The sequence below is a fragment of the Pseudophryne corroboree genome, chromosome 5 (genome assembly GCF_028390025.1).
Source record: "Pseudophryne corroboree isolate aPseCor3 chromosome 5, aPseCor3.hap2, whole genome shotgun sequence".
Lineage (NCBI taxonomy): Eukaryota > Metazoa > Chordata > Amphibia > Anura > Myobatrachidae > Pseudophryne > Pseudophryne corroboree.
The window spans coordinates 1,076,536-1,098,918 of NC_086448.1; the positions used below are offsets into that span (position 1 = coordinate 1,076,536).

General features: G+C 54.2%; 1 protein-coding gene across 1 annotated transcript in view; it reads left to right on the forward strand.

Annotated features, from left to right (window-relative positions):
- The window catches only part of TONSL (tonsoku like, DNA repair protein), a 90,397-nt gene that overhangs the window by 16,359 nt on the left and 51,655 nt on the right, over positions 1–22,383 (forward strand). The window contains exons 2-7 of the mRNA XM_063924730.1: positions 479–650; positions 9,897–10,011; positions 10,182–10,327; positions 10,550–10,702; positions 13,888–14,013; positions 14,152–14,326. Coding sequence (XP_063780800.1) covers positions 479–650; positions 9,897–10,011; positions 10,182–10,327; positions 10,550–10,702; positions 13,888–14,013; positions 14,152–14,326 — 887 coding nt within the window. The remainder of the gene's footprint in view (positions 1–478; positions 651–9,896; positions 10,012–10,181; positions 10,328–10,549; positions 10,703–13,887; positions 14,014–14,151; positions 14,327–22,383) is intronic.

The window sequence follows — 22,383 nt, forward strand, 5'->3', positions numbered from 1 at the left end:
TCTCTCCTCTCCTCCCTCCTCCTCACCTCTTCCTCTCCTCCCTCCTCCTCACTCTCCTCTCCTCCCTCCTCCTCACTCTCCTCTTCCCTCCTCCTCCTCACTCTCCTCTCCTCACTCTCCTCTCCTCCCTCCTCCTCACTCTCCTCTCCTCCCTCCTCCTCACTCTCCTCTCCTCCCTCCTCCTCACTCTCCTCTCCTCCCTCCTCCTCACTCTCCTCTTCCCTCCTCCTCCTCACTCTCCTCTCCTCACTCTCCTCTCCCCTCCCTCCTCCTCACTCTCCTCTCCTCCCTCCTCCTCACTCTCCTCTCCCCCCTCCTCTCACTCTCCTCTCCTCACTCTCCTCTCTCCTCCCTCCTCCTCACTCTCCTCTCCTCACTCTCCTCTCTTCTCCCTCCTCCTCACTCTCCTCTCCTCCTCACTCTCCTCTCCTCCTCACTCTCCTCTCCCCCCTCCTTCTCACTCTCCTCTCTCCCACAGGCAGACCCAGCTCCATGAAGATCTGTACAGAGCCAACTTCAATCTGGCCAGCATTCATCTGCGCAATAGGGAGCACTCCAAGGCCATCCGCTGCTGGGAGGCGGCCCGAGAGTGCGCCCGGCGCATGCGAGACAAGTACATGGAGAGCGAATGTTACTGCAGCATTGGCCAGGTGGGGGCGCTGTCGCTGGTATCTCTCTGCGTGTTCTCAGGCACAGCTGTCTCTGTGTGTGTGCACTCTCTCAGGCCCTCTGTCTCTGTTCTCAGGCACAGCTGTCTCTGTGTGTGCACTCTCTCAGGCCCTCTGTCTCTGTTCTCAGGCACAGCTGTCTCTGTGTGTGCACTCTCTCAGGCCCTCTGTCTCTGTTCTCAGGCACAGCTGTCTCTGTGTGTGCACTCTCTCATGCCCTCTGTCTCTGTTCTCAGGCACAGCTGTCTCTCTGTGTGCACTCTCTCAGGCCCTCTGTCTCTGTTCTCAGGCACAGCTGTCTCTGTGTGTGCACTCTCTCATGCCCTCTGTCTCTCTGTTCTCAGGCACAGCTGTCTCTGTGTGTGCACTCTCTCAGGCCCTCTGTCTCTGTTCTCAGGCACAGCTGTCTCTGTGTGTGCACTCTCTCATGCCCTCTGTCTCTGTTCTCAGGCACAGCTGTCTCTGTGTGTGCACTCTCATGCCCTCTGTCTCTCTGTTCTCAGGCACAGCTGTCTCTGGTGTGCACTCTCTCATGCCCTCTGTCTCTCTGTTCTCAGGCACAGCTGTCTCTGTGTGTGCACTCTCTTATGCCCTCTGTCTCTCTGTTCTCAGGCACAGCTGTCTCTGTGTGTGTGCACTCTCTCATGCCTTCTGTCTCTGTTCTCAGGCACAGCTGTCTCTGTGTGCACTCTCTCATGCCCTCTGTCTCTCTGTTCTCAGGCACAGCTGTCTCTTTGTGTGCACACTCTCATGCCCTCTGTCTCTGTTCTCAGGCACAGCTGTCTCTCTGTGTGCACTCTCTCATGCCCTCTGTCTCTGTTCTCAGGCACAGCTGTCTCTCTGTGTGCACTCTCTCATGCCCTCTGTCTCTGTTCTCAGGCACAGCTGTCTCTGTGTGCGTGCACTCTCTCAGGCCCTCTGTACCTGTTCTCAGGCACAGCTGTCTCTGTGTGCGTGCACTCTCTCAGGCCCTCTGTCTCTGTTCTCAGGCACAGCTGTCTCTGTGTGTGCACTCTCTCAGGCCCTCTGTCTCTGTTCTCAGGCACAGCTGTCTCTGTGTGTGCACTCTCTCAGGCCCTCTGTCTCTGTTCTCAGGCACAGCTGTTTCTGTGTGTGTGTGTGTGTGTGTGTGTGTGCGTGCACTCTCTCATGCCCTCTGTCTCTGTTCTCAGGCACAGCTGTCTCTGTGTGTGCACTCTCTCATGCCCTCTGTCTCTCTGTTCTCAGGCACAGCTGTCTCTGTGTGTGCACTCTCATGCCCTCTGTCTCTCTGTTCTCAGGCACAGCTGTCTCTGTGTGTGCACTCTCTCATGCCCTCTGTCTCTCTGTTCTCAGGCACAGCTGTCTCTGTGTGTGCACTCTCTCATGCCCTCTGTCTCTCTGTTCTCAGGCACAGCTGTCTCTGTTCTCAGGCACAGCTGTCTCTGTGTGCACACTCTCATGCCCTCTGTCTCTGTTCTCAGGCACAGCTGTCTCTCTGTGTGCACTCTCTCATGCCCTCTGTCTCTGTTCTCAGGCACAGCTGTCTCTGTGTGTGCACACTCTCATGCCCTCTGTCTCTGTTCTCAGGCACAGCTGTCTCTCTGTGTGCACTCTCTCATGCCCTCTGTCTCTGTTCTCAGGCACAGCTGTCTCTGTGTGTGCACTCTCTCATGCCCTCTGTCTCTGTTCTCAGGCACAGCTGTCTCTGTGTGTGCACTCTCTCATGCCCTCTGTCTCTGTGTGTGCACTCTCTCATGCCCTCTGTCTCTGTTCTCAGGCACAGCTGTCTCTGTGTGTGCACTCTCTCATGCCCCCTGTCTCTGTTCTCAGGCACAGCTGTCTCTGTGTGTGCACTCTCTCATGCCCCCTGTCTCTGTTCTCAGGCACAGCTGTCTCTGTGTGCACTCTCTCATGCCCTCTGTCTCTGTTCTCAGGCACAGCTGTCTCTCTGTGTGCACTCTCTCATGCCCTCTGTCTCTCTGTTCTCAGGCACAGCTGTCTCTGTGTGCACTCTCTCATGCCCTATGTCTCTCTGTTCTCAGGCACAGCTGTCTCTGTTCTCAGGCACAGTTGTCTCTGTGTGTGCACTCTCTCATGCCCTCTGTCTCTCTGTTCTCAGGCACAGCTGTCTCTGTGTGCACTCTCTCATGCCCTATGTCTCTCTGTTCTCAGGCACAGCTGTCTCTGTTCTCAGGCACAGCTGTCTCTGTGTGTGCACTCTCTCATGCCCTCTGTCTCTGTTCTCAGGCACAGCTGTCTCTCTGTGTGCACTCTCTCATGCCCTCTGTCTCTCTGTTCTCAGGCACAGCTGTCTCTGTGTGCGTGCACTCTCTCATGCCCTCTGTCTCTGTTCTCAGGCACAGTTGTCTCTGTGTGTGCACTCTCTCATGCCCTCTGTCTCTCTGATCTCAGGCACAGCTGTCTCTGTGTGCACTCTCTCATGCCCTCTGTCTCTCTGTTCTCAGGCACAGCTGTCTCTGTGTGTGCACTCTCTCATGCCCTCTGTCTCTGTTCTCAGGCACAGCTGTCTCTGTGTTTGCACTCTCTCAGGCCCTCTGTCTCTGTTCTCATGCACAGCTGTCTCTGTGTGTGTGCACTCTCTCATGCCCTCTGTCTCTGTTCTCAGGCACAGCTGTCTCTGTGTGTGCACTCTCTCAGGCCCTCTGTCTCTGTTCTCAGGCAGAGCTGTCTGTGTGTGCACTCTCTCATGCCCTCTGTCTCTCTGTTCTCAGGCACAGCTGTCTCTGTGTGTGCACTCTCTCATGCCCTCTGTTCTCAGGCACAGCTGTCTCTGTGTGTGTGCACTCTCTCATGCCCTCTGTCTCTCTGTTCTCAGGCACAGCTGTCTCTGTGTGTGCACTCTCTCATGCCCTCTGTCTCTCTGTTCTCAGGCACAGCTGTCTCTGTGTGCACTCTCTCATGCCCTCTGTCTCTGTTCTCAGGCACAGCTGTCTCTCTGTGTGCACTCTCTCATGCCCTCTGTCTCTCTGTTCTCAGGCACAGCTGTCTCTGTGTGCACTCTCTCATGCCCTATGTCTCTCTGTTCTCAGGCACAGCTGTCTCTGTTCTCAGGCACAGTTGTCTCTGTGTGTGCACTCTCTCATGCCCTCTGTCTCTCTGTTCTCAGGCACAGCTGTCTCTGTGTGCACTCTCTCATGCCCTATGTCTCTCTGTTCTCAGGCACAGCTGTCTCTGTTCTCAGGCACAGCTGTCTCTGTGTGTGCACTCTCTCATGCCCTCTGTCTCTGTTCTCAGGCACAGCTGTCTCTGTGTGTGCACTCTCTCATGCCCTCTGTCTCTGTTCTCAGGTACAGCTGTCTCTGTGTGTGCACTCTCTCAGGCCCTCTGTCTCTGTTCTCAGGTACAGCTGTCTCTGTGTGTGCACTCTCTCAGGCCCTCTGTCTCTGTTCTCAGGCACAGCTGTCTCTGTGTGTGCACTCTCTCATGCCCTCTGTCTCTGTTCTCATGCACAGCTGTCTCTGTGTGTGTGCACTCTCTCATGCCCTCTGTCTCTGTTCTCAGGCACAGCTGTCTCTGTGTGCACTCTCTCAGGCCCTCTGTCTCTGTTCTCAGGCACAGCTGTCTCTGTGTGTGTGCACTCTCATGCCCTCTGTCTCTGTTCTCAGGCACAGCTGTCTCTGTGTGTGCACTCTCTCATGCCCTCTGTCTCTCTGTTCTCAGGCACAGCTGTCTCTCTGTGTGCACTCTCTCATGCCCTCTGTCTCTGTTCTCAGGCACAGCTGTCTGTGTGTGCACTCTCTCATGCCCTCTGTCTCTGTTCTCAGGCACAGCTGTCTCTGTGTGTGCACTCTCTCATGCCCTCTGTCTCTGTTCTCAGGCACAGCTGTCTCTGTGTGTGCACTCTCTCATGCCCTCTGTCTCTCTGTTCTCAGGCACAGCTGTCTCTGTGTGTGCACTCTCTCATGCCCTCTGTCTCTCTGTTCTCAGGCACAGCTGTCTCTGTGTGCACTCTCTCATGCCCTCTGTCTCTGTTCTCAGGCACAGCTGTCTCTCTGTGTGCACTCTCTCATGCCCTCTGTCTCTCTGTTCTCAGGCACAGCTGTCTCTGTGTGCACTCTCTCATGCCCTATGTCTCTCTGTTCTCAGGCACAGCTGTCTCTGTTCTCAGGCACAGTTGTCTCTGTGTGTGCACTCTCTCATGCCCTCTGTCTCTCTGTTCTCAGGCACAGCTGTCTCTGTGTGCACTCTCTCATGCCCTATGTCTCTCTGTTCTCAGGCACAGCTGTCTCTGTTCTCAGGCACAGCTGTCTCTGTGTGTGCACTCTCTCATGCCCTCTGTCTCTGTTCTCAGGCACAGCTGTCTCTGTGTGTGCACTCTCTCATGCCCTCTGTCTCTGTTCTCATGCACAGCTGTCTCTCTGTGTGCACTCTCTCATGCCCTCTGTCTCTGTTCTCAGGCACAGCTGTCTCTGTGTGTGCACTCTCTCATGCCCTCTGTCACTCTGTTCTCAGGCACAGCTGTCTCTGTGTGTGCACTCTCTCATGCCCTCTGTCTCTGTTCTCAGGTACAGCTGTCTCTGTGTGTGCACTCTCTCAGGCCCTCTGTCTCTGTTCTCAGGTACAGCTGTCTCTGTGTGTGCACTCTCTCAGGCCCTCTGTCTCTGTTCTCAGGCACAGCTGTCTCTGTGTGTGTGCACTCTCTCATGCCCTCTGTCTCTGTTCTCAGGCACAGCTGTCTCTGTGTGTGCACTCTCTCAGGCCCTCTGTCTCTGTTCTCAGGCAGAGCTGTCTGTGTGTGCACTCTCTCATGCCCTCTGTCTCTCTGTTCTCAGGCACAGCTGTCTCTGTGTGTGCACTCTCTCAGGCCCTCTGTCTCTGTTCTCAGGTACAGCTGTCTCTGTGTGTGCACTCTCTCAGGCCCTCTGTCTCTGTTCTCATGCACAGCTGTCTCTGTGTGTGTGCACTCTCTCATGCCCTCTGTCTCTGTTCTCAGGCACAGCTGTCTCTGTGTGTGCACTCTCTCAGGCCCTCTGTCTCTGTTCTCAGGCAGAGCTGTCTGTGTGTGCACTCTCTCATGCCCTCTGTCTCTCTGTTCTCAGGCACAGCTGTCTCTGTGTGTGCACTCTCTCATGCCCTCTGTTCTCAGGCACAGCTGTCTCTGTGTGTGTGCACTCTCTCATGCCCTCTGTCTCTCTGTTCTCAGGCACAGCTGTCTCTGTGTGTGCACTCTCTCATGCCCTCTGTCTCTCTGTTCTCAGGCACAGCTGTCTCTGTGTGCACTCTCTCATGCCCTCTGTCTCTGTTCTCAGGCACAGCTGTCTCTCTGTGTGCACTCTCTCATGCCCTCTGTCTCTCTGTTCTCAGGCACAGCTGTCTCTGTGTGCACTCTCTCATGCCCTATGTCTCTCTGTTCTCAGGCACAGCTGTCTCTGTTCTCAGGCACAGTTGTCTCTGTGTGTGCACTCTCTCATGCCCTCTGTCTCTCTGTTCTCAGGCACAGCTGTCTCTGTGTGCACTCTCTCATGCCCTATGTCTCTCTGTTCTCAGGCACAGCTGTCTCTGTGTGTGCACTCTCTCATGCCCTCTGTCTCTGTTCTCAGGCACAGCTGTCTCTGTGTGTGCACTCTCTCATGCCCTCTGTCTCTGTTCTCAGGTACAGCTGTCTCTGTGTGTGCACTCTCTCAGGCCCTCTGTCTCTGTTCTCAGGTACAGCTGTCTCTGTGTGTGCACTCTCTCAGGCCCTCTGTCTCTGTTCTCAGGCACAGCTGTCTCTGTGTGTGCACTCTCTCATGCCCTCTGTCTCTGTTCTCATGCACAGCTGTCTCTGTGTGTGTGCACTCTCTCATGCCCTCTGTCTCTGTTCTCAGGCACAGCTGTCTCTGTGTGCACTCTCTCAGGCCCTCTGTCTCTGTTCTCAGGCACAGCTGTCTCTGTGTGTGTGCACTCTCATGCCCTCTGTCTCTGTTCTCAGGCACAGCTGTCTCTGTGTGTGCACTCTCTCATGCCCTCTGTCTCTCTGTTCTCAGGCACAGCTGTCTCTCTGTGTGCACTCTCTCATGCCCTCTGTCTCTGTTCTCAGGCACAGCTGTCTGTGTGTGCACTCTCTCATGCCCTCTGTCTCTGTTCTCAGGCACAGCTGTCTCTGTGTGTGCACTCTCTCATGCCCTCTGTCTCTGTTCTCAGGCACAGCTGTCTCTGTGTGTGCACTCTCTCATGCCCTCTGTCTCTCTGTTCTCAGGCACAGCTGTCTCTGTGTGTGCACTCTCTCATGCCCTCTGTCTCTCTGTTCTCAGGCACAGCTGTCTCTGTGTGCACTCTCTCATGCCCTCTGTCTCTGTTCTCAGGCACAGCTGTCTCTCTGTGTGCACTCTCTCATGCCCTCTGTCTCTCTGTTCTCAGGCACAGCTGTCTCTGTGTGCACTCTCTCATGCCCTATGTCTCTCTGTTCTCAGGCACAGCTGTCTCTGTTCTCAGGCACAGTTGTCTCTGTGTGTGCACTCTCTCATGCCCTCTGTCTCTCTATTCTCAGGCACAGCTGTCTCTGTGTGCACTCTCTCATGCCCTATGTCTCTCTGTTCTCAGGCACAGCTGTCTCTGTGTGTGCACTCTCTCATGCCCTCTGTCTCTGTTCTCAGGCACAGCTGTCTCTGTGTGTGCACTCTCTCATGCCCTCTGTCTCTGTTCTCATGCACAGCTGTCTCTCTGTGTGCACTCTCTCATGCCCTCTGTCTCTGTTCTCAGGCACAGCTGTCTCTGTGTGTGCACTCTCTCATGCCCTCTGTCACTCTGTTCTCAGGCACAGCTGTCTCTGTGTGTGCACTCTCTCATGCCCTCTGTCTCTGTTCTCAGGTACAGCTGTCTCTGTGTGTGCACTCTCTCAGGCCCTCTGTCTCTGTTCTCAGGTACAGCTGTCTCTGTGTGTGCACTCTCTCAGGCCCTCTGTCTCTGTTCTCAGGCACAGCTGTCTCTGTGTGTGCACTCTCTCATGCCCTCTGTCTCTGTTTTCATGCACAGCTGTCTCTGTGTGTGTGCACTCTCTCATGCCCTCTGTCTCTGTTCTCAGGCACAGCTGTCTCTGTGTGCACTCTCTCAGGCCCTCTGTCTCTGTTCTCAGGCACAGCTGTCTCTGTGTGTGTGCACTCTCATGCCCTCTGTCTCTGTTCTCAGGCACAGCTGTCTCTGTGTGTGCACTCTCTCATGCCCTCTGTCTCTCTGTTCTCAGGCACAGCTGTCTCTCTGTGTGCACTCTCTCATGCCCTCTGTCTCTGTTCTCAGGCACAGCTGTCTGTGTGTGCACTCTCTCATGCCCTCTGTCTCTGTTCTCAGGCACAGCTGTCTCTGTGTGTGCACTCTCTCATGCCCTCTGTCTCTGTTCTCAGGCACAGCTGTCTCTGTGTGTGCACTCTCTCATGCCCTTTGTCTCTCTGTTCTCAGGCACAGCTGTCTCTGTGTGTGCACTCTCTCAGGCCCTCTGTCTCTGTTCTCAGGCACAGCTGTCTGTGTGTGCACTCTCTCATGCCCTCTGTCTCTCTGTTCTCAGGCACAGCTGTCTCTGTGTGTGCACTCTCTCATGCCCTCTGTTCTCAGGCACAGCTGTCTCTGTGTGTGCACTCTCTCATGCCCTCTGTTCTCAGGCACAGCTGTCTCTGTGTGTGCACTCTCTCATGCCCTCTGTTCTCAGGCACAGCTGTCTCTGTGTGTGCACTCTCTCATGCCCTCTGTCTCTGTGTGTGCACTCTCTCATGCCCTCTGTCTCTCTGTACTCAGGCACAGCTGTCTCTGTGTGTACACTCTCATGCCCTCTGCCTCTGTTCTCAGGCACAGCTGTCTCTGTGTGTGCACTCTCATGCCCTCTGTCTCTGTTCTCAGGCACAGCTGTCTCTGTGTGTGCACTCTCTCATGCCCTCTGTCTCTGTTCTCAGGTACAGCTGTCTCTGTGTGTGCACTCTCTCATGCCCTCTGTCTCTGTTCTCAGGTACAGCTGTCTCTGTGTGTGCACTCTCATGCCCTCAGGCACAGCTGTCTCTGTGTGTGCACTCATGCCCTCTGTCTCTGTTCTCAGGCACAGCTGTCTCTGTGTGTGTGCACTCTCTCATGCCCTCTGTCTCTCTGTTCTGAGGCACAGCTGTCTCTGTGTGTGCACTCTCATGCCCTCTGTCTCTGTTCTCAGGCACAGCTGTCTCTGTGTGTGCACTCTCTCATGCCCTTTGTCTCTGTTCTCAGGCACAGCTGTCTCTGTGTGTGCACTCTCATGCCCTCTGTCTCTGTTCTCAGGCACAGCTGTCTCTGTGTGTGTGCACTCTCTCATGCCCTCTGTCTCTCTGTTCTGAGGCACAGCTGTCTCTGTGTGCACTCTCTCATGCCCTTTGTCTCTGTTCTCAGGCACAGCTGTCTCTGTGTGTGTGCACTCTCATGCCCTCTGTCTCTGTTCTCAGGCACAGCTGTCTCTGTGTGTGTGCACTCTCTCATGCCCTCTGTCTCTCTGTTCTGAGGCACAGCTGTCTCTGTGTGCACTCTCTCATGCCCTTTGTCTCTGTTCTCAGGCACAGCTGTCTCTGTGTGTGTGCACTCTCATGCCCTCTGTCTCTGTTCTCAGGCACAGCTGTCTCTGTGTGTGCACTCTCATGCCCTCTGTCTCTGTTCTCAGGCACAGCTGTCTCTGTGTGTGCACTCTCATGCCCTCTGTCTCTGTTCTCAGGCACAGCTGTCTCTGTGTGTGCACTCTCATGCCCTCTGTCTCTGTTCTCAGGCACAGCTGTCTCTGTGTGTGCACTCTCATGCCCTCTGTCTCTCTGTTCTCAGGCACAGCTGTCTCTGTTCTCAGGCACAGCTGTCTCTGTGTGTGCACTCATGCCCTCTGTCTCTGTTCTCAGGCACAGCTGTCTCTGTGTGTGCACTCTCATGCCCTTTGTCTCTGTTCTCAGGCACAGCTGTCTCTGTGTGTGTGCACTCTCATGCCCTCTGTCTCTGTTCTCAGGCACAGCTGTCTCTGTGTGTGCACTCTCATGCCCTCTGTCTCTGTTCTCAGGCACAGCTGTCTCTGTGTGTGCACTCTCATGCCCTCTGTCTCTGTTCTCAGGCACAGCTGTCTCTGTGTGTGCACTCTCATGCCCTCTGTCTCTGTTCTCAGGCACAGCTGTCTCTGTGTGTGCACTCTCATGCCCTCTGTCTCTGTTCTTAGGCACAGCTGTCTCTGTGTGTGTGCACTCTCATGCCCTCTGTCTCTGTTCTCAGGCACAGCTGTCTCTGTGTGTGCACTCTCATGCCCTCTGTCTCTGTTCTCAGGCACAGCTGTCTCTGGGCGACCTCTCGGCAGGGAAGCGGTTACTGAAGAAATCCTTCCTCCTGGGCAGCCAGCGTCAGTCTGATCGTGACAGTGTGCGCCAGAGCCTTAAGCGCGGTAATTCCCCATGCTCGCCCTGTCTGCTGGGGGAAGGAGGGGGATGGGTTTGTTTTGTGGCCCCTCTGCTCTCTCCTAGCGCTCATAGCCCCACCCCCTGTAGGCGCCCGGAGGGCGATCACATGGGCACACCGGCCCAGTCACTCTCCGCTATGTTTTGTCTCTTTCAGCTATTAAGGGGTGTCGTCTGGAAGAAGCGTTATCTGAGCTGACGGAGGGAGACCAGCAGGGGGCGCTGTCTGTGTATGAGCAGCTTGGGGACCTGTACTGCAAAGTGGGCTGCTATACTAAAGCTGCGGAGCATTACAGGATGCAGGTGAGGAGTGACGCTGTCATAGTGCTGCTGGGACCGCCTCCCCACATTCTCCATCCTCAGTCACATGACCTCATCCCGCCGGCCTCCAGCAGAGATCAGGCCCAGTGGTCATGTCCCAGTCTCTGACTGAGCTCTGCATGCGGAGCCTGGGGTATTGTGCTCTGCATGCGGAGCCTGGGGTACTGGCTCTGCTCCATTGTTTCTTTCTCCCTTGTCTCGCAGCTCCGTTGCGCTGAGTCCCTGTGCCGCCCGGACCGGGAGATCGCAGTCATCCATGTGTCCCTGGCTGCAACCTATAGTGATCTGAAAGACTACAAGCAGGCTGTGAGCCACTACCGTGCTGAGCTAGGCCTCAGGAAAGGGAATCCCCAGGAGGTGAGGAGGTGTGAGGCTATTTGGGGGGGATGAGGCTCAGTATTGGGTATTTACCATGTGTACCAAGAGACTGGGGGTGTTGGAGATCTGTGGCAGAGGGTCGGGGGTGTTGGCGGTGTGTGGGAGGGCAGGGGGTTTGGTGAGGGTGTTGGTGGTCTGTGGCAGGGGGTGTTGGCGGTGTGTGGGAGTGCAGGGGGTTTGGTGAGGGTGTTGGTGATCTGTGGCAGAGGGTCGGGGGTGTTGGCGGTGTGTGGGAGGGCAGGGGGTTTGGTGAGGGTGTTGGTGGTCTGTGGCAGGGGGTGTTGGCGGTGTGTGGGAGTGCAGGGGGTTTGGTGAGGGTGTTGGTGATCTGTGGCAGAGGGTCGGGGGTGTTGGCGGTGTGTGGGAGGGCAGGGGGTTTGGTGAGGGTGTTGGTGGTCTGTGGCAGGGGGTGTTGGCGGTGTGTGGGAGTGCAGGGGGTTTGGTGAGGGTGTTGGTGATCTGTGGCAGAGGGTCGGGGGTGTTGGCGGTGTGTGGGAGGGCAGGGGGTTTGGTGAGGGTGTTGGTGGTCTGTGGCAGGGGGTGTTGGCGGTGTGTGGGAGTGCAGGGGGTTTGGTGAGGGTGTTGGTGATCTGTGGCAGAGGGTCGGGGGTGTTGGCGGTGTGTGGGAGGGCAAGGGGTTTGTTGAGGGTGTTGGTGGTTTGTGGCAGATTGGTGTGGGGTAGAAGGGGGTGGTTTGGTGAGGGTGTTGGTGGTCTGTGGCAGAGGGGCAGGGGGTGTTGGCGGTGTGTGGGAGGGCGGGGGGTTTGGTGAGGGTGTTGGTGGTCTGTGGCAGAGGGGCGGGGGGTGTTGGCGGTGTGTGGCAGGGCAGGGGGTTCGGTGAGGGTGTTGGTGGTCTGTGGCAGAGGGGCGGGGGGTGTTGGTGTGTAGGAGGGCAGGGGGTTTGGTGAGGGTGTTGGTGGTCTGTGGTAGATTGATGTGGGCTGTTGGTTGTGGGGCGGCGGAAGGGCATGGGTGTTGGCGGTGTGTGGTAGAGCAGGGGGTTTGGGTGTTGGTTATGTGTGGCAGAGGGGCGGGGAGTGTTGGCGGTGTGTGGGAGGGCGGGGAGTTTGGATGTTGGTGTTTGGTGAGGGTGTTGCTGGTCTGTGGCAGAGAGGCGGGGGTGTTGGTGGTCTGTAGCAGAGGGGCGGGGGGTGTTGGCGGTCTGTGGCAGAGGGGCGGGGGGTGTTGGCGGTGTGTGGGAGGGTGGGGAGTTTGGATGTTGGCAGTATATGGGGGTGTTGGGCGGTGTAGAGGAGGGGTTGGGGAAGCTGGGTTTTGTGCGGTATGTGAGGGAGAGGAGTTGGCAGTATGTGGATGAGGGGGGATAGTATGTGTGGTAGGTGTATAACGGTATGTGGGGGGGGATAGTATGTGTGGTAGGTGGGTGGCGGTATGTAGGGTAGGTGTGTGAATGTATGTGGGGAGGGATAGTATGTGTGGTAGGTGTGTGACGTTATGTGGAGGGGATAGTATGTAGGGTAGGTGTGTGACGGTATGTGGGGGAGATAGTAGGTTTGTGATGGTATGTGGGGGGGATAGTAGGTGGGGAAGCGGTCTGTGGGTGGTATCTGCATATTGGTGTGACGGTATGTGGGGGGATAGTAGGTGGGGCAGCGGTCTGTGGGTGGTATCTGCACGTTGGTGTGACGGTATGTGGGGGGATAGTAATTGGGGCAGCGGTCTGTGGGTGGTATCTGCACGTTTGTGTGACGGTATGTGGGGGAGATAGTAGGCATGGCAGCGGTCTGTGGGTGGTATCTGCACGTTGGTGTGACGGTATGTGGGGGGATAGGTGGGGCAGCGGTCTGTGGATGGTATCTGCACGTTGGTGTGACGGTATGTGGGGGATAGTAGGTGTGGCAGCGGTCTGTGGGTGGTATCTGCACGTTGGTGTGACGGTATGTGGGAGGATAGTAATTGGGGCAGCGGTCTGTGGGTGGTATCTGCACATTGGTGTGACGGTATGTGGGGGAGATAGTAGGCATGGCAGCGGTCTGTGGGTGGTATCTGCACGTTGGTGTGACGGTATGTGGGGGGGATAGGTGGGGCAGCGGTCTGTGGGTGGTATCTGCACGTTGGTGTGACGGTATGTGGGGGATAGTAGGTGTGGCAGCGGTCTGTGGGTGGTATCTGCACGTTGGTGTGACGATATGTGGGGGTGATAGTAGGTGGGGCAGCTGTCTGTAGGTGGTATCAGCACGTTGGTGTGACGGTATGTGGGGGGATAGTAGGTGGGGCAGCGGTCTGTGGGTGGTATCGTTGGTGTGGCGGGATAGTAGGTGGGGCAGCGGTCTGTGAGTGGTATCGTTGGTGTGACGGTATGTGGGGGGGTAGTAGGTGGGGCAGCGGTCTGTAGGTGGTATCTGCACGTTGGTGTGGGGGGATAGTAGGTGGGGCAGCGGTCTGTAGGTGGTATCTGCACGTTGGTGTGACTGTATGTGGGGGGGATAGTAGGTGGGGCAGCGGTCTGTGGGTGGTATCAGCACGTTGGTGTTCTGGTATGTGGGGGGATAGTAGGTGGGGCAGCGGTCTGTAGGTGGTATCAGCACGTTGGTGTGACGGTATGTGGGGGGGATAGTAGGTGGGGCAGCGGTCTGTGGGTGGTATCGTTGGTGTGACGGTATGTGGGGGGGGTAGTAGGTGGGGCAGCGGTCTGTGGGTGGTATCGTTGGTGTGACGGTATGTGGGGGGATAGTAGGTGGGGCAGCGGTCTGTGTGACAGTATGTGGGAGCGTTGTAGGTGGGGCAGCGGTCTGTGTGACGGTATGTGGGGGGATAGTAGGTGGGGCAGCGGTCTGTGTGACTGTATGTGGGAGGGTTGTAGGTGGGGCAGCGGTCTGTGTGACAGTATGTGGGGGGATAGTAGGTGGGGCAGCGGTCTGTGTGACGGTATGTGGGGGGATAGTAGGTAGGGCAGCGGTCTGTGTGACAGTATGTGGGAGGGTTGTAGGTGGGGCAGCGGTCTGTGTGACAGTATGTGGGGGGATAGTAGGTGGGGCAGCGGTCTGTGTGACGGTATGTGGGGGGATAGTAGGTGGGGCAGCGGTCTGTGTGACGGTATGTGGCGGGATAGTAGGTGGGGCAGCGGTCTGTGTGACGGTATGTGGCGGGATAGTAGGTGGGGCAGCGGTCTGTGTGACGGTGCACTGGTTTGTCTCTGGCAGGAGTGTAAGACGTGGCTGAACATGGCGCTGGCGATGGAAGAGGACGGCCTGGGGTTTGGAGAAGTGCAGAGCTGTCTCTCCAGTGCCTTGAAGTGTGCCCAGGAGACCGAGGACTCCCGACTACAGGTGCGTGTACCCAGCGATAGCGTGTGACTGTACCCACATATGGGCCCTGAGACTCCTGCGCTCACCACCAGGGGACACACGTATGCACCTATTACATTATACAGCGTGTTCCAGCGTGACATGGGTCTCTGTCTCCAGGGAAAAGTGCTGCGCCAGCTCCTCGCTCTGCAGAGGAAGTGGGGCGCTGGCGGTATTGGTGACACGGAAGCGGAGTTACGAGAGGTGTGCGGAGCCACTGATGATGAGAGCAGCGAGGAGGAGCTGGAGAACAGTGAGGCGTTGCTGGAGAGCGACCTGGAGCTGTCACAGAGCGGTACGTTCTATCCTGTCACTAGAGCTGTCACACAGCGGTACATTCTATCCTGTCACTAGAGCTGTCACAGAGCGGTACGTTCTATCCTGTCACTAGAGCTGTCACACAGCGGTACGTTCTATCCTGTCACTAGAGCTGTCACACAGAGGTACGTTCTATCCTGTCACTAGAGCTGTCACACAGAGGTACGTTCTATCCCGTCACTAGAGCTGTCACACAGCGGTACGTTCTATCCTGTCACTAGAGCTGTCACACAGCAGTACGTTCTATCCTGTCACTAGAGCTGTCACACAGAGGTACGTTCTATCCTGTCACTAGAGCTGTCACACAGCGGTACGTTCTATCCCGTCACTAGAGCTGTCACACAGCGGTATGTTCTATCCTGTCACACAGCGCTACGTTCTATCCTGTCACTGACACTCTGAGGGACGTGCAATAGGAGATGACACTCTGAGGGACGTGCAATAGGAGGTGACACTCTGAGGGACGTGCAATAGGAGATGACACTCTGAGGGACGTGTAATAGGAGGTGACACTCTGAGGGACGTGTAATAGGAGGTGACACTGAGGGACGTGTAATAGGATGTGACACTGAGGGACGTGTAATAGGAGATGACACTGAGGGACGTGTAATAGGAGATGACACTCTGAGGGACGTGTAATAGGAGGTGACACTCTGAGGGACGTGTAATAGGAGGTGACACTCTGAGGGACGTGTAATAGGAGGTGACACTCTGAGGGACGTGTAATAGGAGATGACACCGAGGGACGTGCAATAGGAGATGACACTCTGAGGGACGTGTAATAGGAGATGACACTGAGGGACGTGTAATAGGAGATGACACTCTGAGGGACGTGCAATAGGAGGTGACCCTCTGAGGGACGTGCAATAGGAGATGACACTCTGAGGGACGTGCAATAGGAGGTGACACTCTGAGGGACGTGCAATAGGAGATGACACTCTGAGGGACGTGTAATAGGAGGTGACACTCTGAGGGACGTGTAATAGGAGGTGACACTGAGGGACGTGTAATAGGAGGTGACACTGAGGGACGTGTAATAGGAGATGACACTGAGGGACGTGTAATAGGAGATGACACTCTGAGGGACGTGTAATAGGAGGTGACACTCTGAGGGACGTGTAATAGGAGGTGACACTCTGAGGGACGTGTAATAGGAGGTGACACTCTGAGGGACGTGTAATAGGAGATGACACCGAGGGACGTGCAATAGGAGATGACACTCTGAGGGACGTGTAATAGGAGATGACACTGAGGGACGTGTAATAGGAGATGACACTCTGAGGGACGTGCAATAGGAGGTGACCCTCTGAGGGACGTGCAATAGGAGATGACACTCTGAGGGACGTGCAATAGGAGGTGACACTCTGAGGGACGTGCAATAGGAGATGACACTCTGAGGGACGTGTAATAGGAGGTGACACTCTGAGGGACGTGTAATAGGAGGTGACACTGAGGGACGTGTAATAGGAGGTGACACTGAGGGACGTGTAATAGGAGATGACACTGAGGGACGTGTAATAGGAGATGACACTCTGAGGGACGTGTAATAGGAGGTGACACTCTGAGGGACGTGTAATAGGAGGTGACACTCTGAGGGACGTGCAATAGGAGGTGACACTCTGAGGGACGTGCAATAGGAGGTGACACTCTGAGGGACGTGCAATAGGAGATGACACTCTGAGGGACGTGCAATAGGAGGTGACACTCTGAGGGACGTGTAATAGGAGGTGACACCGAGGGACGTGCAATAGGAGATGACACTCTGAGGGACGTGCAATAGGAGATGACACTCTGAGGGACGTGTAATAGGAGGTGACACTCTGAGGGACGTGTAATAGGAGGTGACACCGAGGGACGTGCAATAGGAGATGACACTCTGAGGGACGTGCAATAGGAGATGACACTCTGAGGGACGTGTAATAGGAGGTGACACTCTGAGGGACGTGCAATAGGAGGTGACACTCTGAGTGACATGTAATAAGATCTGGCGTGGAGACCAGGGAGATTGTAATATTGCGGTTTATGCAGGAAACGAGGATCATGAACCCTGTTCCTCAGAGTTTACAATCTACATGGGAGGTGCTGATTTGCACAGAGAAACTTGTTGATGGTGTGTGTAGATGGGGGAACGTGTCCTGCACTTGGTGACAGCAGTGCCGACCTCATCGGTCACGTTATGACACATGGAACATGTCGGGGGTCCAGCACAGTTTCCGGTATCTTATCACCTCCAGTGTGTGGGAATGGCTGATAGACTGAGCGGATCTATGAATCTGCTCCCATGATGCATCAGTATTAATAGCTATAGATTTTCTCTATCGTCCTAGTGGATGCTGGGGTTCCTGAAAGGACCATGGGGATAGCGGCTCCGCAGGAGACAGGGCACAAAAGTAAAGCTTTCCGATCAGGTGGTGTGCACTGGCTCCTCCCCCTATGACCCTCCTCCAGACTCCAGTTAGATTTTTGTGCCCGGCCGAGAAGGGTGCAATCTAGGTGGCTCTCCTAAAGAGCTGCTTAGAAAAAGTTTAGCTTAGGTTTTTTATTTTACAGTGAGTCCTGCTGGCAACAGGATCACTGCAACGAGGGACTGAGGGGAGAAGAAGTGAACTCACCTGCGTGCAGGATGGATTGGCTTCTTGGCTACTGGACATCAGCTCCAGAGGGACGATCACAGGTACAGCCTGGATGGTCACCGGAGCCGCGCCGCCGGCCCCCTTGCAGATGCTGAAGTAAGAAGAGGTCCAGAATCGGCGGCAGAAGACTCTTGCAGTCTTCTAAAGGTAGCGCACAGCACTGCAGCTGTGCGCCATTTTCCTCTCAGCACACTTCACACGCAGTCACTGAGGGTGCAGGGCGCTGGGGGGGGGCGCCCTGGGAGGCAAATGAAAACCTATATATTGGCTAAAAATACCTCACATATAGCCCCCAGAGGCTATATGGAGATATTTAACCCCTGCCATAATCCGTTGAAGAGCGGGAGACGAGCCCGCCGGAAAAGGGGCGGGGCCTATCTCCTCAGCACACAGCGCAATTTTCTCTCACAGAAAGGCTGGAGGGAAGGCTCCCAGGCTCTCCCCTGCACTGCACTACAGAAACAGGGTTAAAACAGAGAGGGGGGGCATAAATTGGCGATATTAATATATATATAAAGATGCTATAAGGGAAAACACTTATATAAGGTTGTCCCTATATAATTATAGCGTTTTTGGTGTGTGCTGGCAAACTCTCCCTCTGTCTCCCCAAAGGGCTAGTGGGTCCTGTCCTCTGTCAGAGCATTCCCGGTGTGTGTGCTGTGTGTTGGTACGTGTGTGTCGACATGTATGAGGACGATGTTGGTGAGGAGGCGGAGCAATTGCCTGTAATGGGGATGTCACTCTCTAGGGAGTCGACACCGGAATGGATGGCTTATTGAGAGAATTACGTGAGAAGGTCAACACGCTGCAAGGTCGGTGGACGACATGAGACGGCCGACAAACAATTAGTACCGGTCCAGGCGTCTCAGAAACACCGTCAGGGGCTTTAAAAACGCCCATTTACCTCAGTCGGTCGACACAGACACAGACACGGACACTGAATCCAGTGTCGACGGTGAATAAACAAACGTATTTCTCATTAGGGCCACACGTTAAGGGCAATGAAGGAGGTGTTGCATATTTCTGATACTACAAGTACCACAAAAAAGGGTATTATGTGGGAGTGAAAAAACTACCTGTAGTTTTTCCTGAATCAGATAAAATAAAAATGAAGTGTGTGATGAAGCGTGGGGTTACCCCGATAGCAAATATTGGCGTTATACCCTTTCCCGCCAGAAGTTAGGGCGCGTTGGGAAACACCCCTTAGGGTGGATAAGGCGCTCACACGCTTATCAAGTGGCGGTACCGTCTCCAGATACGGCCGCCCTAAAGGAGCCAGCTGATAGGAAGCTGGAAAAATATCCTAAAAAGTATATACACACATACGGTGGTTATACTGCGACCAGCGATCGCCATCAGCCTGGAGATGCAGTGCTGGGTTGGCTTGGTCGGATTCCCTGACTGAAAATATATTATTGATATAGAGCATTTAATAGGATGCATTCTATATATATGTACGCGAGATGCACAGAGGGATATTTGCACTCTGGCATCAAGATAAGTGCGTTGTCCATATCTCCCAGAAGATGTCATGGACACGACAGTGGTCAGGTGATACAGATCCCATACGGCACATGGAAGTATTGCCGTATAAAGGGAAGGAGTTAGTTGGGGTCGGTCCATCGGACCTGGGGACCACTTTTTACCCCAAGTTACATCTCAGCAGAAAAAGACACCGTCTTTTCAGCCTCAATCCTTCCGTTTCCATGAGGCAAACGGGCAAAAGGCCAGTCATATCTGCCCAGACATAGAGGTAAGGGAAGTAGACTGCAGCGGGCAGCCCCTTCCCAGGAAAGGAAGCCCTCCACCACGTCTGCCAAGTCCTCAGCATGACGCTGGGGCCGTGCAAGCGGACTCAGGTGAGGTGGGGGGGGGTAGTCTCAAGAGTCTCAGCGCGCAGTGGGATCACTCGCAAGTTGACCCCTAGATCGTACAAGTATTATCCCAGGGGTACAGATTGGAGAGTCGAGACATTTTTTCCTCGCAGGTTCCTGAAGTCTGCTTTACCAACGGCTTCCTCCGACAGGGAGGCAGTATTGGAAAAGATTCACAAGCTGTATTTCCAGCAGGTGATAATCAAAGTACCCCTCCTACAACAAGGAAAAGGGTATTAGTCTTCCACACTATATTGTGGTACTGAAGCCAGACGGCTTGGTGAGACGTAGTCTAAATCTGAAATCTTTGAACACTTACATAAAAAGGTTCAAATCAAGATGGAGTCACTCAGAGCAGTGACAGCGAACCAAAAAGGGGACTATATGGTGTCCCTGGACATCAAGGATTACCTCCATGTCCAAATTTGTCCTTCTCAACAAGGATACCTCTGGTTCGTGGTACTGAACTGTCAATATCAGTTTCAGGCGCTGCCGTTGAAGTATCCACGGCACCCCGGGCCTTTACCAGGGTAATGGCCGAAAAGATGATTCTTCAAAGAAAAAAGGCATCTTAATTATCCCTTACTTGGACGATATCCTGAAAAGGGCAAGTTCAAGAGAACAGTTGGACGTCGGAAGAGCACTATCTAAAGTAGTTCTACGACAGCACGAGTGGATTTTAAATATTCCAAATATCGCAGCCGTTTTCCGACGATACGTCTGCTGTTCCTAGGAATAATTCTGGGCATAGTCCAGAAAAAGGTTTTCTCCTGGAGGAGAAAGCCAGGGAGTTATCCGAACTAGTCAGAAACCTCCTAAAACCAGACCAGGTATCAGTGCATCAATGCACAGGAGTCCTGGGAAAAATGGTGGCTTCTTACGAAGCGATTCCATTCGGCAGATCTCACGCAAAAAATTTTTTCAGGGGGATTTGCGGGACGAATGGTCCGGATCGCATCTTCAGATGCATCAGCGGATAATCCTGTCTCCAAGGACAAGGGTGTCTCTTCTGTGGGGGCTGCAGAGTGCTCATCTTCTAGAGGGCAGCACGTTCAGCATTCAGGACTGTGTTCTGGTGACCACGGATGCCAGCCTGAGAGGCTGGGGAGCAGTCACACAGGGAAGAAATTTCCAAGGAAGTGTGGTAAAGTCTGGAGACTTCTCTCCACATGAATATACTGGAGCTAAGGGCAATTTACAATGCTCTGAGCCTAGGAAGACCTCTGCTTCAAAGTCAACCGGTGCTGATCCAGTAGGACATCATCATACCAGTCGCCCACGTTAACAGACAGGGCGACACAAGAAGCAGGAGGGCAATGATAGCAAGGATTTTTCGCTGGGCGAAAAATCATGTGATAACACTGTCAGCAGTGTTCATTCCGGGAGTGGACGACTGGGAAGATTTCCTCAGCATGTATGAATTCCACCCGGAAAAGTGGGAACTTAATCTGGAAGTTTCCACATGATTGTAAACCGTTGGGAAAGACCAAAGGTGGTCATGATGGCGTCCCACATGAAGCGCCAGGTCAAGAGACACTCAGGCAATAGCTGGGACGCTCTGGTAACACCGTGGGTGTACCAGTCGGTGTATGTGTTCCATCCTCTGCCTTTCATACCCAGTGTATTGAGAATGATAGGAAGGAGAGGAGTAAGAACTATACTCGTGGCTCCGGTTTGGCCAAGGAGGACTTGGTACCCGGAACTTCAAGAGATACTAAGAAGGGTCTTGATTCAGCAAGAATCATGTCTGTTCCAAGATTTACCGCAGCTGCGTTGACGCCAGGGCGGGTGAACACCGGATCCTAAGGGAAAAAGGCATTCCGGAAGAGGTCATCCCTACCCTGGTCAGAGCCAGGAAGGAGGTGACCGCACAACATTATCACCGCTTAGGTGAAAATATGTTCCATGGTGTGAGGCCAGGAAGGCTCCACGGAAGAATTTCAACTAGGTTAATTCCTACATTTCCTGCAAACAGGAGTGTCTATGGGTCTCAAATTGGGGTCCATTAAGGTTCAAATTTCGACTTGTCGATTTTCTTCCAGAAAAGAAATTGGCTTCAGTTCCTGAAGTCCAGAAGTTTGTTAAGGGAGTACTGCATATACAACCCCCTTTTGATGTTTCCAGTGGCACTGGGAGATCTCAACGTAGTTTTGGGATTCCTAAAATCACATTGGTTTAAAACAACTCAAATCTGTGGATTTGATATATCTCACATGGAAAGTGGCCATGCTGTTGGTCCTGGCCGCGGCCAGGCGAGTGTCAGATTTGACGGCTTTGACTCACATAGCCATATCTGATTGTCCATTCGGACAGAGCAAAGCTGCGGACTCGTCCCCAGTTTCTCCTTAAGGTGGTGTCAGCGTTTCACCTGAACCAGCTTATTGTGGTACCTGCGGCTACTAGGGACTTGGAGGACTCCAAGTTGCTGGATGTTGTCAGGGCCCTGAAAATATAGTTTCCAGGTCGGCTGGAGTCAGGAAATCTGACTTGCTGTTTATCCTGTATGCACCCAACAAGCTGGGTGCTCCTGCTTCTAAGCAGTCGATTGCTCGTTGGATTGGTAGCACAATTCAACTTGCACATTCTGTGGCAGGCCTGCCACAGCCTAAATCTGTTAAAGCCCATTCCACAAGGACGGTGGGCTCATCTTGGGCGGCTGCCCGAGGGGTCTCGGCATTACAACTCTGCCGAGCAGCTACGTGGTCGGGGGAGAACACGTTTGTAAAATTCTACAAATTTGATACCCTGGCAAAAGAGGACCTGGAGTTCTCTCATTCGGTGCTGCAGAGTCATCCGCACTCTCCCGCCCGTTTGGGAGCTTTGGTATAATCCCCATGGTCCTTTCAGGAACCCCAGCATCCACTAGGACGATAGAGAAAATAAGAATTTACTTACCGATAATTCTATTTCTCGGAGTCCGTAGTGGATGCTGGGCGCCCATCCCAAGTGCGGATTATCTGCAATACTTGTACATAGTTATTGCTAACTAAATCGGGTTATTGTTATTGTGAGCCATCTTTTCAGAGGCTCCCCTGTTATCATACTGTTAACTGGGCTCAGATCACAGGTTGTACAGTGTGATTGGTGTGGCTGGTATGAGTCTTACCCGGGATTCAAAATTCCTCCCTTATTGTGTACGCTCGTCCGGGCACAGTATCTAACTGGAGTCTGGAGGAGGGTCATAGGGGGAGGAGCCAGTGCACACCACCTGATCGGAAAGCTTTACTTTTGTGCCCTGTCTCCTGCGGAGCCGCTATCCCCATGGTCCTTTCAGGAACCCCAGCATCCACTACGGACTCCGAGAAATAGAATTATCGGTAAGTAAATTCTTATTTTCTAGGGTCATGGCCGGCCAGCGGGCGCTGGGAAGGGGGAGGCCATCAGTGGAAGCCGTATAGTAGCCTGTTACGGTTAGGCAGTAGGGGGAGAGTTCGGCTTAGGCTGCCGGGGGTGGGTGATTACGATTAGGCACCAGGGAGAGGGTCACGGTATGTGTACTCGGACCAAGTGTTCAGCGCAGTTCTGGC